Consider the following 14,107-nt stretch of genomic DNA (forward strand, 5'->3'; position numbering starts at 1 on the left):
GGGTGCTCCTTGGGAACAGTCCCCCCATGTGGGTGCTCCTTGGGAACAGTCCCCCCATGTGGGTGCTCCTTGGGGAACAGTCCCCCCATGTGGATGCTCCTTGGGGAACAGCCCCCATGTGGGTATGTGGGTGCTCCTTGGGAACAGTCCCCTCATGTGGGTGCTCCTTGGGGAACAGTCCCCCGTGTGGGTATGTGGGTGCTCCTTGGGGTACAGCCCTCCATGTGAACAAGTCCTGCATGGGGTCCGTCCCCTGGTCCCTCACTCACGTGAGCCCAGCAGGCAGGCCCCTCCAGGGCACCGTCCAGGCTGCCAGCCGCTCTGCAGCCAGAGAAGAGCCAGGGCGGTGGGCGCTGGGGCTGGCGGGTGCAGGACCTGGGCTTGCGACCCGGGGGCTGTTCCCTGCCTCAGGCCTGAGGGGACAAAGGAGGCCATGTCCCCAAGCCGGCCCGGGGAAGGAGGTGGTGCAGAGCAGCCCGCAGAGTGGACACCCCTCCAGCCCTACAGCCCCCAGGAGCCGGGGCGGGTGGGGCTGTGCCTGGGGCCTCCGGGGCCCCCCTGGAGCCTCCCCAGAGCTTCAGCCACAGGCCACATCTGTCCACACGTCCCTGGGCCAAGGTTCCCGGGAGGACAGGCGGGACCAGGCCGAGTCACGGCTGTGTGAGGTGGGGAGGACACACTCCAGCCACCTCTGATCCGCGTGTGGGAAGGACAAGGAGGCTCTGTGCATAAAGACGCCGCAGCCCAGGGGCCCAGCTCACACTTGGTGTGAGTTTCCAAGTCCCCCTCTCAGTCACGCTTCTCCAGCTTCCCGCCGAGCCGGCCGGCCCCAGCAGCCCCACCTGCCCTTGGATGTCTTCCTCCTGCTCCGGCCCAGGGCCTGCCTCTGTGCAGCTGCTCCTCCGGCCTCAGGAGAGGGCCGGGGCGGAGACAATTTCAGATCTGATTGCGCCGATGGGCTCAGCGGCCTGATTGCCAATCAGCCCAGAGGAGATGCGATTCAGAGCCGGCCCCACCTTGCAATCATCCTGACCTGCGGCAGAGCGCGGATGCCGCTCAGGTCCCGGGCCCACGCTGCCCCTGGGGCGACACGGGGCTCAGAGTGCTTCACGCTCGGCCCGGGAGCCCTGCTGGGCTGGCGAGCCCCAATCAGGGCTGTCAGGCCATCCAGGGCCGCCCTGTGGTCCCCAGATTGCTCTTGAGGCCAGACGACCTCGGGGTGCTTAATGGGCTCAGGAGCCGGGGGAGCCCCCCCAGACCCCACGAGCTCAGGGACCTCAGCTGCAAGACCAGAGAGGCTGGGGAGGGGGCCCTGCTCCGGCCAGAGGACAGACTGGCCCCCATCACCCCTGCCCGCTGCACTCTCGGGGTGAAGTCCCAAGGCCTGAGTCTGCATGTGAAGAGTAGCAGATGAGCAATGAAGCCCTGAGGCCTCCTACAGCGAGTACAGCCCCGCCGGGGGTGGGGGCGGAGTAAACGCTCAGAGACACACTTTAGAACAGGCGGTTTGGGCCTGGAGACTCAGGGCTGTGGGGGGTCTTGGGCAGCAAGGTCAGCCCCTCAGCCGCTAAGAAGCGGCTCCTCACCCCCGTCCCATCCTCCCGCCAGGGCGCTGGGTGCTGGGGCCCAGAGCCCGGGACCCTCTGCAGGGCTGTCTCTCCCCTCCAGCCCCCGGAGGGGCGTGGGGACCTCAGCTAGAACCGGTAGCAGGGCGCTGCAGTCGCGGGTCGCTACTCCGTCCCCCATCCCCTTTGGGCCTTGTGTCCCCAGCGCTGGGACAGGGAGCCGACGTGGACACGGCTGAGGGTCGCGGGGTGGGGGGACAGGCGAGGAGGCTGCCGCGGCCACGCGGGTGAGGGCCGCCCCCCTCGGCGCTCCCTGGGACAGGGCAGAGGTTCCGAGCCCCAGGCGGGGGCCCTCGCAGGGTCCGCTCCCCGATGTCCCGAAGGCTCTGCTTCCACTGACTCAGCGCAGACCAGAGGGGAGTTAACGAACCTCCCTCTTTAAGGGCAGAGGCCGTTCTGGGACTGGCTGGCGCGGCTTGTGAAAGCTGTATTACTTTTACCCTCCCTGAAATATATTCTTTAGAAAAAAGACACTGTTTTAGGACTGGCTGAAGAGAGTAACGCACACACGTCTGTGAACAATCTAAGGCTCCCCCGGCCCCGCCTCGATGGCTGGATTCCCGGAGGAGCGCCGGTGGTGCGTGAGCACGGCTGCTCCAGACACTGATGAACGTGGGTGGGATGAGGAGACCGCGGCGGAGCGGGCGGCAGGCGGGCTCCGTGCTGCAGACGGGCGGCCAGTGCGAGCTTCTAGAAGGGAAGGCGCTCCTGTGACCGCACGCGGAGCCCAAGGCTCCGGCCTCGCGGTTCACACGGACGCGCCAGCACCTCGTCTGTAGGTGGGAGATCTGAGTCTGAGAGCTGTCATCCCCGTTTCAAAGTCCTGAGCTGGCGCTTTCCCGGTGGTCCAGTGGTCACAAAGCCGCCTTGCGATGCAGGGGACGCGGGTTTGACCTCCAGCTCGGGAGGATCTCATGTGCCACGGGGCAGCCAAGCCCACGTGCCACCACGACTGAGCTTGCCCACCTGGAGCACCAGAGCCACAGGTACTGAAGCGTGCGCGGTGCAGCGGGGCAAGCCGCCACAGCAAGAAGCTGGAACACCACGGTTCAGAAGCCCCTGCTCACGGCAGCTGGAGAAAGCCCAGGCCCAGCAGCGAAGACCCAGCACAGCCAATAAATAAATTTCAAAAGAGATTTATTGAAAAAAAAAAAAAAGCAAAGCCAAGTCTGGAGCCCAAACCCCTGAGTGTGGGTGCAAAGAGCTTTCCTGGCCGTGGAGATGTGCTATTTTTGTTCGATGGGAGCTCACAGACGCAGCTCTGGACGGTCCAACCTCACCATCTTTGGGAAGTGGGTGGGCGAGCACGGTGTCCACAGAACGTGTGTGATGTCAGCGCAGCCAGGGATGAGGAGACCGTGCTGGCCTGTCGTGTTCCTGGGGGGAGAGCAGCATTTGCGTCTCCTCCTTCTCTGTTTGTTTGCAAACAGAGCTATCATTCTGTTCTCGGAGAAGTCGTGTTGAAGACAATTACTTAGGGATGTTCCAGAAATTCCCAAATACAGAGATTAATTATAGTCATTTTCAGATTTCATGAAAACAGTTGTTTAAGAGAAAACGGCCATAAAACTGTTTGTGATTGTGCTGAGTTTATCAAGGTTCGTGGAAATGCAGCAGAATTACTGTTGGGTTCGATTATTTGAATTAAGAAGCTCCAAACACTCGGCAGCTATTTTGGGAAGCAGCCGGAAGGCGTCAACAACTGCTTTTTCAGTGCAGATTTCAAGACGCAAGCCCTGTTCTAGTGGCGTGAGTGTGTGTGCGGAGAAATCAGGAGTCTTTATCCCCTTAAACATGTTTGATCACGGAAGGGAACATCACCTGGGAGGAGGGAGAGATAGAGAGAAAGCTGTTTGGAGACTGTGGGTCTCGTGAGTGACACTTCCGGACTCGGGTCTGCAAAATCCTGTCATTTATGGGGATGGGGTGGGGCTTGGGCCACTGGAGGTCCCGGGGAGCCCAGACAGGCGCCACCCTGATGCACCAGGCCCTCCCAGCAGAACGGAGTGTGCACCACGCTGAGACCGAGGGCACAGGCGGGATTTTAAGACGCCGCAGAGGACGGAGTCCTTTCCTTCCCGAATCGCGTCTCCACCCACCCCAGCCATGGGGCAGCCCTCTGCCCGCTTCATGGGGCTCTGTGGGCCCACAGACGTCTGCCCCTCAGTGTCTCTAGTTTATCTGCTGCGCCGAATACGAGAGCGCATAGTGTAAAGAATAATTTACTTCTTTCAATCCAGTCAGGGACTTCAAAACAAGCATCTTTTTCAAGGCTTATGCCAGTACCCACTGTCTGTGTGTGTGTGAGTCGCTCAGTTGTGTCCAACTCTGTGCAACCCCATGGACTGTAGCCCGCCAGGCTCCCCTGTCCAGTGAGTCCTCCAGGCAAGAGTGCTGGAGTGGGTGGCCATTCTCTTCTGCAGGGGATCCTCGCGACCCAGGAGTCAGACCCACGTCTCCTGCGCTGCAGGCATATCCTTCCCCATCTGAGCCGCCAGGGAAGCCCATTCACCGCTCACACAGCTGCAAAGCAGGTGTCAGTGAACCTGGCTTTGAGAACAAAAATGGAGTTCTAACAACAACCCTCAGTCCCCCTTTAGAGTAAAGGCATTTCTTCTTCATACTTTTGTACTGAACGCTGCGTGTCTTCCTAAGAGTTGCCGGCGCCGAAGCGGAGGACTTCTGTCCTGGGCGCCGAAGCGGAGGACTTCTGTCCTGGGGCAGACAAGGGCCCCGATGACTTCAGCTGCTGCACCTCCTGTTTCCGAGGATAAGGAAACCCTCGTTTCTTTGACCTTCTTTCACGGATCGAATTTCCCTAATTATCTTGGTTTCCCATGTATTTCACTGCTGGATGCAGCACAAGTCTCTCCAGGCACATATTTCAAACCGAATATCCTGAAGAGTCAGGGTGTCCCTCTTGCAGGTAACGAGCCGACAGCTCACGGTCCTGTCCTTGCTGACCTCTGCGCTGGTTACCGATGGCTGTGAGGGAAATCACCCACACCGAGCAGCAAATGTGAGTCGTCTTAGGCCCTCTGACTCAGCCCCTCGGGAGGCCCCACGCGGTGCTCAGCACAGGGTCTCTCCCGAATCACTGCCGCGATGACAGTGGGGAAGGCTTGGCTGGGAGGTTCTTCGTGGGAAGAAAGGCCGGAGACCCTGGAGGAGGTGATGCTTAATGTTCAGCAAGCTGAGCCCAGTCCACTCTCAAGGGAGACTGTAGACAGATGCAAAGCCACAGGTTTCTACAGAGACATTAGTACAACCCAGAAGACCTTGGCAGTACCCCCCAGAAGGCAGCTCTGGGACACCAAGCCTTCAGAAGGTCTGAGGCCCACCTACCCGTGTGGCGGGGCTCGGTGCAGAACGGGAATCGAGGGAACGTCACCGGGGGAGAAGCGGCTTGAGCTGGCCCTGGAGCCCAAGCTGCTGAGGGTGAAGAGTGGTCCTCAAGGGGGACAAACAGGGCGGGGAGAAGCGCCCCTGTGCAAAGCCCTGGGCGAGGGGAGGCGGGGCGTGGTGGGCACTGGTGGGCTGGGATGAAAGCGAGGCGCCTCGACCTTATCCCGAGAGGGGAGGGAGGCCAGGGCCTCCAGGAGGCTGAGTGTGGGTGGCGTCCACGACAGCCTGGGCCAGGCGCTCAGTCACATCTGCCTCTTGGCCACCCCACGGGCTGTAGCCAGGCTCCTCAGCCCTTGGGGACTCTCCAGACAGGAGTACTGGAGTGGGCATCGTTTCCTTCTCCAGGGGATCTTCCCGCCCCAGGACCGAGCCTGCGTCTCTGATGCCTCCTGCACTGGCAGAAGAGCTCTCCATCACTAGCACCACTGGGGAAGCCCCAGGCGAAAACGGTCGGAGACTAAGACTAGGCGGCATAGAAGGATGTGGAGAAATCCGTCAGCGGCTCTCTCTGGATAAGGGTGTAGGCCATTTCCCCTTCTTTGAACTTTTACTTTATTTTTTAAAAATCAGATTTAATTTTTTAATAGGAAGAAAGAATCAATGTTTCAGTTCAGTTCAGTTCAGTCACTCAGTCATGTCCGACTCTTTGCAACCCCATGGACTGCAGCACGCCAGGCCTCCCTCTCCATCACCAACTCCCAGAGTTTACCCAAACTCATGTCCACTGAGTCAGTGATGCCATCCAACCATTTCCTCGGTCGTCCCCTTATCCTCCTGCCTTCAGTCTTTCCCAGCATCAGGGTCTTTTCCAGTGAGTCAGCTTTTCGTATCATGTGGCCAAAGTACTGGAGTTTCAGCTTCAGCATCAGTCCTTCCAATGAACACCCAGGACTGATCTCCTTTAGAATGGACTGGTTGGATCTCCTTGCAGTCCAAGGGACTCTCAAGGGTCTTCTCCAACACCACAGTTCAAAAGCATCAATTCTTCGGCACTCAGCCTTCTTCACAGTCCAACTCTCACATCCATACATGACCACTGAAAAACCATAGCCTTAACTAGACGGACCTTTGTTGGCAAAGTAATGTCTCTGCTTTTTAATATGCTGTCTAGGTTGGTCATAATTTTCCTTCCAAGGAGTAAGCATCTTTCAGTTTCATGGCTAGTCACCATCTGCAGTGATTTTGGAGCCCAAAAAATAAAGTCAGCCACTGTTTCCACTGTTTCCCCATCTATTTCCCATGAAGTGATGGGACCAGATGCCATGATCTTCGTTTTCTGAATGTTGAGCTTTAGGCCAACTTTTCGCTCTCCTCTTTCACTTTCATCAAGAGGCTTTTAGCTCCTCTTCACTTTCTGCCATAAGGGTGGTATCATCTGCATATCTGAGGCTATTGATATTTCTCCCGGCAATCTTGATTCCAGCTTGTGTTTTTTCCAGTCCAGTGTTTCTCATGATGTACTCTGCATATAAGTTAAATAAGCAGGGTGACAATATACAGCCTTGATGTACTCCTTTTCCTATTTGGAACCAGTCTGTTGTTCCATGTCCAGTTCTAAGTGTTGCTTCCTGACCTGCATACAGATTTCTCAAGAGGCAGGTCAGGTGGTCTGTATTCCCATCTCTCTCAGAATTTTCCACAGTTTATTGTGATCCGCACAGTCAAAGGCTTTGGCACAGTCAATAAAGAAGAAGTAGATGTTTTTCTGGAACTCTCTCTTTTTTTTTATGACCTAGCGGATGTTGGCAATTTGATCTCTGGTTCCTCTGCCTTTTCTAAAACGATGTCCTTTTCATCATAGGGGACTGGAATGCAAAAGTAGGAAATCGAGAAACACCTGGAGTAACAGGCAAATTTGGGCTTGGAGCACAGAGTGAAGCAGGGCAAAGGCTAACAGACCTCTGCCGAGAGAACGCCCTGGTCATGGCAGGTCCCTCTCCGCTGGGCAATTCCCTGGGTGAGTTAACTACCAATGGCCGTCTAAGGGGTCATCTAGGGGTCAGAGGCCCTTCTCACCAGGGGCTCCCTTCGTCCCTGTGCACCTCTTGGGGAGAGGGACATGACCAACACCATGGACCGACTTGAGCTTGATGTTCATGGAACGTTCCACATGGTCAGCCTGGGTTACGGGGCTCTCCAAGGCGCTGGGTGGGGCTCCCCGTCCCTTTCGCTCTGCCTGCCTTCCAGTTGCTGACCGGTCAAGGCCCTGACGGCGCTGGGGCTGCATTCCCCTGAGCCGGGACTCAGGTTCTTCCTGAAGCTCGATGGAGAAGCTCTTCACTCCCCGTGCCCAGTGCCCTGGGCTACCCTGGCCCTGGAGGGCCCCGCACACGCCCACTGCCTGCCCTGCCCCCCCTTCTCCCCTCCTCTCCCCCACTCACCTCCCCTCCCCTCCCCTCCCCTCCCCTTGTCCCCCTCTCCCCCTCCTCTCCCCCACTCCCCTCCCCTCCCCTCCTGTCCCCCACTCCCTCCCCTCCCCTCCCCTTCTTCCCCCCTCCCCTCCCCTCCCCTCCCTCTCCCCCTCCCCTCCCTTCTCCTCTCCACCCTCCTCTTCCCTGTGCCCCCTCCCTCCAGCTCTCTGCCCCTCCCTCTGTTCCTTCTTCTCTCCAGGTCAGTTGCTTTCTGCACTGCTTGGCTGCAAACCTGCCTGATACATGTTCTTTTTGCTCAGTTATTCTCTGAGGTTTTCTTTTAAATAAAAGAACGTGCTATACGAATCCTAAAAACACACTTCACAAATGAAGGCCAAAGGCTCTGAATAGTTAGGAAGGTGGCCGTGCCTTCCTTTTATCTGGAGGGGGGTCAAGCCACAGGGGTGAGTGAGCCCAGCTCTGGTGACGGCGGTCACCTGCAGCGAAGTGTGGCAGGGTCAGCCTGGGGGCATCTGCAGGGGGCGACCTGCAGATGAGAGGCCCGAGAAAGGAGAGTAACAGAGCCAGGTGAAGACAGCCCATGCAACCCCGACGGCCCACAAAGGACACAGGAAGCCCCCTGAACTCCTGCCTGGTGTTAACGGAAATCGTCTGTTTCGGTTACATCGCTCAGTTACGAAGAACTAAAAAGCTCGCCCGCAGTTCAGGCTGAGAGAAAAGCTCCTTCAGCCGCTGCCCCGTCACTGCTTCTGTCCTTTGTCGGAGGGAACGAAGGCAACTGAGTTCCCGGAGCCTGGGGCGGAGGAACTTCCCGGGACACCTGTGATGGAGGGGGCTCCGTGCCGGCGGGGCTCCCAGCTGCAGACGGGCCCCCAGTGCAGAAACAAGGGGGCAGGAACGATAGCGACCCCACACGGCCCTTGACTTCCTACTCACGCGTCTTCAAAGCCTGTCGCGGCAGCTCAGTGAATATTGGGGCAAAAACTAGCGCCTGAGTCACTCTAACAAACCGGATTTAACTGCCACCTATGTCGTCTGTAGGGGACGGACAGCAGCCTCACTGGGGTCTTTTGAAATCAGAATGCCGTCACAGTCCCGGCTCTTCTGTTGGAGAGCGCAGTGCTGCCCGAGGACTGGTACCCAGCCAAGGCTCGATGTGTGAGGACCAGCTGTACCTGTGCGTTCCCACGTCACCCAGTGCACACACCCCCGCTGGTGATGGACCGATGTTTCTTGTGTAGTAAATGAGGCTCAACCCCTGCGTGGACAGGGGATGAATGGATGAAGCGTCAGACATATTGCTGTTTCCGTTTGTGAAACACAGAGAACCAGGCTCAGGGATGGAGCCCGAGAGCTGAGGTATTAAGCAGACAGGTCCTCACAAGCACGTGCTTACTGCACCACGAGCATCCCCCCACCCAGCTCCTCCGCCCACATCCCTCTGCACAAACTCACGAGGGTGGGAGTGAAACCGCGGCTCTAAGGGGCCAGCCTGGGGCCCCACTGCAAGCAAGGCTGGTCCCTTTGCCTTTGTCTTAAAACCAAGCCTGGGGTGGCCGTCGTGACCCAGGAGGAGGACATTTTCTGGCAGTTAGCAAGTGACTAGAGGAGTTCAAAACCTGGAGCGAAATCAAAGGCCCTTCAGGGAAAAAGGCGCTCCCAGATGGCCAGTTGGTCATTAGTCACCGGAGTTGTCCGACCCGGGGTGGGGCCGCGTTATTGCCATTATAAGCTATACAAACGTAAAGAAGAAGGTAATTACCTGCTTTCTACTCTGAAAAGCTGAAGCTTGGCTGCTTGTTGCTGTGGAGACCCTGGACTGTTTACAGCCTGGGCTTTTCCTGGCCCCGAGGGCCGGCTCGGTGGCCGTGGAGAGCACAGCACTTCTGCCTTAATGCCATTAATTAGGGTCACTTCTGTCAGTGGGTCCTTTCTTTGAAAAGCAAACCCCATCGCTGCTGCACATGCCTTCACGAACAGCAGTGCAGGAAGGAGCAGGTGAGGAGCCAGACTCCCCGGGCACATGGGCCCTGCCCACTGCCCACAACAGGCTGCAAGAACTCTACATCACCACTCGGTTCTAGAAACCCCACCATTGTCCGCGATCTCTCCAGGGAGGCTGCCCTGGAGGTTCTGTTGAGATGGAGGAGCACGTGGTGGGCTCTGGGCAAACAGAAGACCATCAGAGCCCAACCAGAGAAAGAAGAAAGAGCCTCACTCCCCCTGTTCTAGCAAAACCTCGACAAGCGCCATCAAACTGCACTGGCGAGATGTCAGGACAACTGTGACGTCCGCAGGGCTGCTGAAACCTCGACTCCATGCCCAGGGCTTCATGCCCACCAGCTATGGATGCGGGACAGGTGTCACCGTCACCTGTACTGAGTGGGCACCCCCGATTCATCCCCCAGAAGCCTGCGCTGTGACTTAAGCAGCAACCGTTTTCTCCCTTTCTCTGGCCATCTTAGAACTTTTTTTTTTTTTTTTTTTGCAGGAATAACAATAATCCTCCTCAAAGAAAAAGGACCCTGGAGCCTTGGGTTTCAGATCTAAAGTGCCCACAACCCCACGTCCATCTCTGGGAACCACAGCAAAGGGGAAACAAGCCAGCTACTCCTGTTTCACAGCACGTTCCGCGCACATTAGGTGTTGGACCAATTTTACAGGTGGGTCGGAATCCGCGCCATCGCCAGCGCTGTGAGCGTCTGCTGCAGAGACTGGCAGCCATGTCTGGGAGGAGAGCGCTGCTTTCGGAGTGAAAATTTGGAAACTTTTGTAGCATTTTCCCAAGTAATGCTATGTCTGTTGAGTCTCCTAATTTACAAGTTAGCTTGACTCTCAAAGGTTATTTTTATTTCACCTTTTCAGCGATGTTATGGGGTCAAACTTGGGTCTGCAGCAAAGCCAGTCCAGCCACACAGGCTGTGGTGAAGCAAAGGGCAGCATCCACTACAGGCGCCCAGCAGGGGGCCGAGCAAGGAGGCCAGCAGCTCGGGCTCGAGACCCCAGCGCCCGATGGCTTTCAGACTAGAGGTTTTAGAGGCAGAGTCAGCGAGAGGGACTCAGGGAGTCTGACCAGCTCGGGCACAGCTCTCTGATTGACAATGAGGTAACGGGGTGATGGCTCAGGAATCTCGATCATCAGCCTCTGGTTCCCACTGCCTGGGGTAGAGTGCTTGCATCCTTGCTTAGTCGCTCAGTCGTATCTGACTCTTCACCACCCCATGGACTGCAGCCCTCCAGGTTCCTCTGTCCTTGGCATTCTCTAGGCAGGAATACTGGAGTGGGCTGCCTTTTCCTCCTGCAGGGGATCTTCCCGACCCAGGGAAGTGACTCCTGCGTCTCCGGCATTGGCAGGCTGACTCTTTCCCATGGAGCCACCTGGGATGCTTCAACATGGGGTCTAGCGCTGGTGGTCAGCACGAGGTCAACTTCTTCCTCTTGGTGTGTGTGCGGAGGGGGTCTTGGTATCTGCACAACAGCTCAACAACGCGGCTCAGGATATTACCCACAGCCCTTGAGGAGGGACTAGAGGTCTTCAACTTTGTTTTATTACTGAATTTTTCTTATTTTTGTTTTGCTTGACTGGTTTCCTCCAGTTTTGTATTTTCTCTCTTCTCTGATTAAATTTGCTCTTTGGAGCCTGGAAAAGGCATAGGAGATTGAAGCTTTTCTACAAACAAGAAGCAGGGGATGGTGGAGGGGGTATGTCTTAGGAAAACCCTGCTGGGTCGGGTACAGTAATTTGTTTTTGTTATGTTTTATAGAAATGTCATGTACTTCCAGCACTCATGTACGGATGTGAGCTGGACCATAAAGAAGCCTACAAGCCAAAGAATTGATGCTTTTGAACTGTGGTGTTGGAGAAGACTCTCGAGAGCCCCTTGGACTGCAAGGAGATCCAACCAGCCCATCCTAAAGGAGATCAGTCCTGGGTGTTCATTGGAAGGACAGATGCTGTAACTGAAACTCCAATACTTTGGCCAACCCGAGGCGAAGAACTGACTCATTGGAAAAGACCCTGATGCTGAGAAAGATTGAGGGCAGGAGGAGAAGGGGATGACAGAGGCTGAGATGGTTGGATGACATCACTGACTTGATGGATGTTAGTCTGAGCAAGCTCCGGGAGATGGCAAAGAACAGGGAGGCCTGGTGTGCTGAAGCCCATGGGGTCACAGAGAGTCGGATACAACTGAGCCAGTGAACAACAAAAGAAGCGTCCTTCCATAACAGACAGGAAATAGAACACGGTCCCTCACTGCCGGCCAGGTGATCTCGGTCACACAGGCTGGACACTTGGGTTCTTCCTTAAAATTGCCCAATGCCCATGCTGAGCCAAGACCTACCTTATGAGATGGATTAACTTTCGGGCTTTCTTAAAAAGGTTTTTTGAGCCGTCTCTAGGCGTTAGCTTTTCTGTCCTTTGTTGGTAAACTTCGAGAGTCATGGGAACCAGCCCAGGTCTTTTCAGAGTGGGTCCTGTGCGGCCTGCACAAGCCCCACCCTGATGCTCCCAGCTGGAAACCGTCCCGGAGACTCTGGTCAGCGGAGGAAACGGTCTGCCGTTGATCCAGGCCCTGGAGAGACGCAGCTTGTGCCAGGAGCTGTCAAAAGACAGGCCCTCCCCCCAGCCCTGCTGGAGTCTGGGTTTAAGTAGCTCTCTGCTTCCAAACAGGTTCCTCCCCAAGTTTGGGCCCACATTAGTTGTCAGCACCTTAGAACACATTTTCATGCAAATAATGTGAAACAGTGGAACTAGGGTTCCAGGTAAGCCTATCAAAGCTGATTTAACCCAGAACAGAAAGTGTTAAAGAAATGTTTTGGGAAAGCCTCTCAGACATCTCCTAAGCCTGCCGCGTCTCCCCGTCCCTCTGCTTCACCCCGGACTGCTCTCCGCTTCCACATCTGCTCACCCAGATCGCCCCTCGAGCTGCAGCCAGAGATGCCGCTGCTTCTTTCTTCAGGGTTGGAAACTGTAGCGTTTACTTTCATGCCGAGCATGTGTGTGAAAGTATTGGTTGCTCAGTTGCGTCTGACTCTTTGCGACCTGTGGACTTAGCCCACCAGGCTCCTCTGTCCAGGGGATTCTCCAGGCAAGAATGCTGGTGTGGACTGCCATGCCCTCCTCCAGGGATCTTCCTGACCCTAGGATTGAACCCTCGTCTCCTGCACTGCAGGCAGGTTCTTTACCACTGAGCCCCCAGAGAAGCCTGATGCTGAGCATATATTTCCCCTAAAATAAAAATTCAAAAAGAAAGGGCTGTAGAAGTTATGTGTACCAAGGCAGCTGGGACTGTGTGGACTCTCTTCTTGTCTTTATATTTTTCTCTAGGTTTATTTTAAATATGATGCTTCTGAGCTAACTGTGCCTGGCCTTCCTGCCTCGCAACCTTCCTGGGTTCCTCTGGCCAAATGTCCGCCCGGCTGCCCCCTGCCCTGGGAACGGGAGGGAGCTTCCCGGGAGGGTACCCTCGCCCTCTGTCCCCTCACCGGATTGTCAGACTCCCCTTCCCTTTGTCTGGCCACCAGGTCTTGGCTTAGGGAATTTTTCTCAAATAGGTGTTCTTAACCCCAGGCCCTCCTTCAGGTAAGAGCCTTCTCTGCCCGAGACTTGCCTTGCCGTGGGCATCCTGCCACTGGGACACCTGCTTTGCTCCCCTCTGTCCTCCCTGCCAGGGCTTCCACCCTCCCTTGTCCCTTCCTTCTGTCCCCTCTCCCTCCCGTCCGTCTCAGAGACTCCGGAGATGGGATCGCAACAAGAGGAACTGGGACAAGCCGAATCTTTGCAGAGCAGAGCGGTGAATACAGTCAGGGCATCAGACCGGGTCCCAGCAAAGGCGGGAGGTGCAGCTGGGGACTTCAGCACAAGAAACAGGTAACTTAGAGCATCATCACAACAGTCTTCAGGGCTTTGAGCCCCTCGTGTAGGCTGAGCAGGACCCTCAGGTATGAGTTAAGCTGCAGCTTCAGCTGGTTTGGGGTGAAGGGTCTACCCCAGCTATCTGCCAGGGTGCTCTCGGAGGTGCACGGGCAGTGGCCAGAGGCGGCCTTCGGGGGTGCCGGAGGAGTGGGGGGTGTCTAGGTGGGCGGTTGCCCTCCGAGGTCTGGAACTGCACCTGAAACCTCCCGTCCCACTGAGATGAGGGAAGCCCTGGCCCAGCTCCTGGCTCACCTTGCAACCAAGGCCGACACTGGGATGGGTCTGGCAGCCAAGCTGGAGCTTCTTCCCCAGCAGGGGGCGGAGCCAGGCACGGACAGCCTGCAGCCCACCCCTGGGGCCCTTCCACTGAGGACCACCCGGGACAGTCCCTGGAGGCAGCTGTGGGTCTGCCGGGCCTTCTGCTTCATGCTCCAAAATTTCCTTAGTTTTCAGCTTTGAGTTTGAAATCCCAAGAGGTTAATGGGTGTTGGTAGAGCAGTTAGCAGAGCTGCCTTCCAAAATAAGTAAAAACAGGCTTTTCATTTGGTTGTGAATTTGCATCTTCAGAAAGCACTGCTCCTCCAGTTCAAAGAGCCACGTCATCATTAATTCACTAAGTAGGGCTGACATGTAAATGCTCTACGTGTTCAGGACCTTTACGAACATATTCAGATATGCTCACAAACAGGTGTTCAAGTGAGAGGGTTTACCCCAGGCATAGAAAACAAACTACCAATTACCAAGGGGAGAGGGGAGGCGGGCTACGTTAGGGCTTTCGGATTAGTGAA

General features: G+C 56.3%; 1 protein-coding gene and 1 long non-coding RNA gene across 2 annotated transcripts; one reads left to right on the plus strand and one right to left on the minus strand.

The window, feature by feature from the left end:
- Positions 1–265: 265 nt before the first annotated feature.
- LOC121820488 (uncharacterized) lies at positions 266–1,746 on the minus strand. Its single transcript, XM_042255130.1, has 3 exons — positions 1,587–1,746; positions 1,017–1,281; positions 266–413 (listed from the first exon to the last, which is right to left on the minus strand). Exons 1-3 carry the CDS (start codon positions 1,744–1,746, stop codon positions 266–268), a joined length of 573 nt encoding a protein of 190 aa, XP_042111064.1.
- An 8,139-nt stretch (positions 1,747–9,885) lies between these two features.
- Positions 9,886–12,656, plus strand: LOC132657242 (uncharacterized). Its single transcript, XR_009595108.1, has 2 exons — positions 9,886–10,065; positions 11,167–12,656. It is a non-coding gene; the product is annotated as an uncharacterized LOC132657242 (long non-coding RNA).
- The last annotated feature ends 1,451 nt before the right edge of the window (positions 12,657–14,107 follow it).

This window comes from Ovis aries, chromosome 10 (assembly GCF_016772045.2).
Source record: "Ovis aries strain OAR_USU_Benz2616 breed Rambouillet chromosome 10, ARS-UI_Ramb_v3.0, whole genome shotgun sequence".
NCBI classification, from domain to species: Eukaryota; Metazoa; Chordata; class Mammalia; order Artiodactyla; family Bovidae; genus Ovis; species Ovis aries.

Coding starts and splice junctions, on each gene's coding strand:
- LOC121820488 (XM_042255130.1), bottom strand. CDS start 1,746: ATGGGGGACGGAGTAGCGACCCGCGACTGCAGCGCCCTGCTACCGGTT. Junction 1,282..1,586: donor GGCGGGAGGATGGGACGGGG/GTGAGGAGCCGC, acceptor CTGGTCTTGCAG/CTGAGGTCCCTGAGCTCGTG. Junction 414..1,016: donor CAGGTCAGGATGATTGCAAG/GTGGGGCCGGCT, acceptor TTGTCCCCTCAG/GCCTGAGGCAGGGAACAGCC.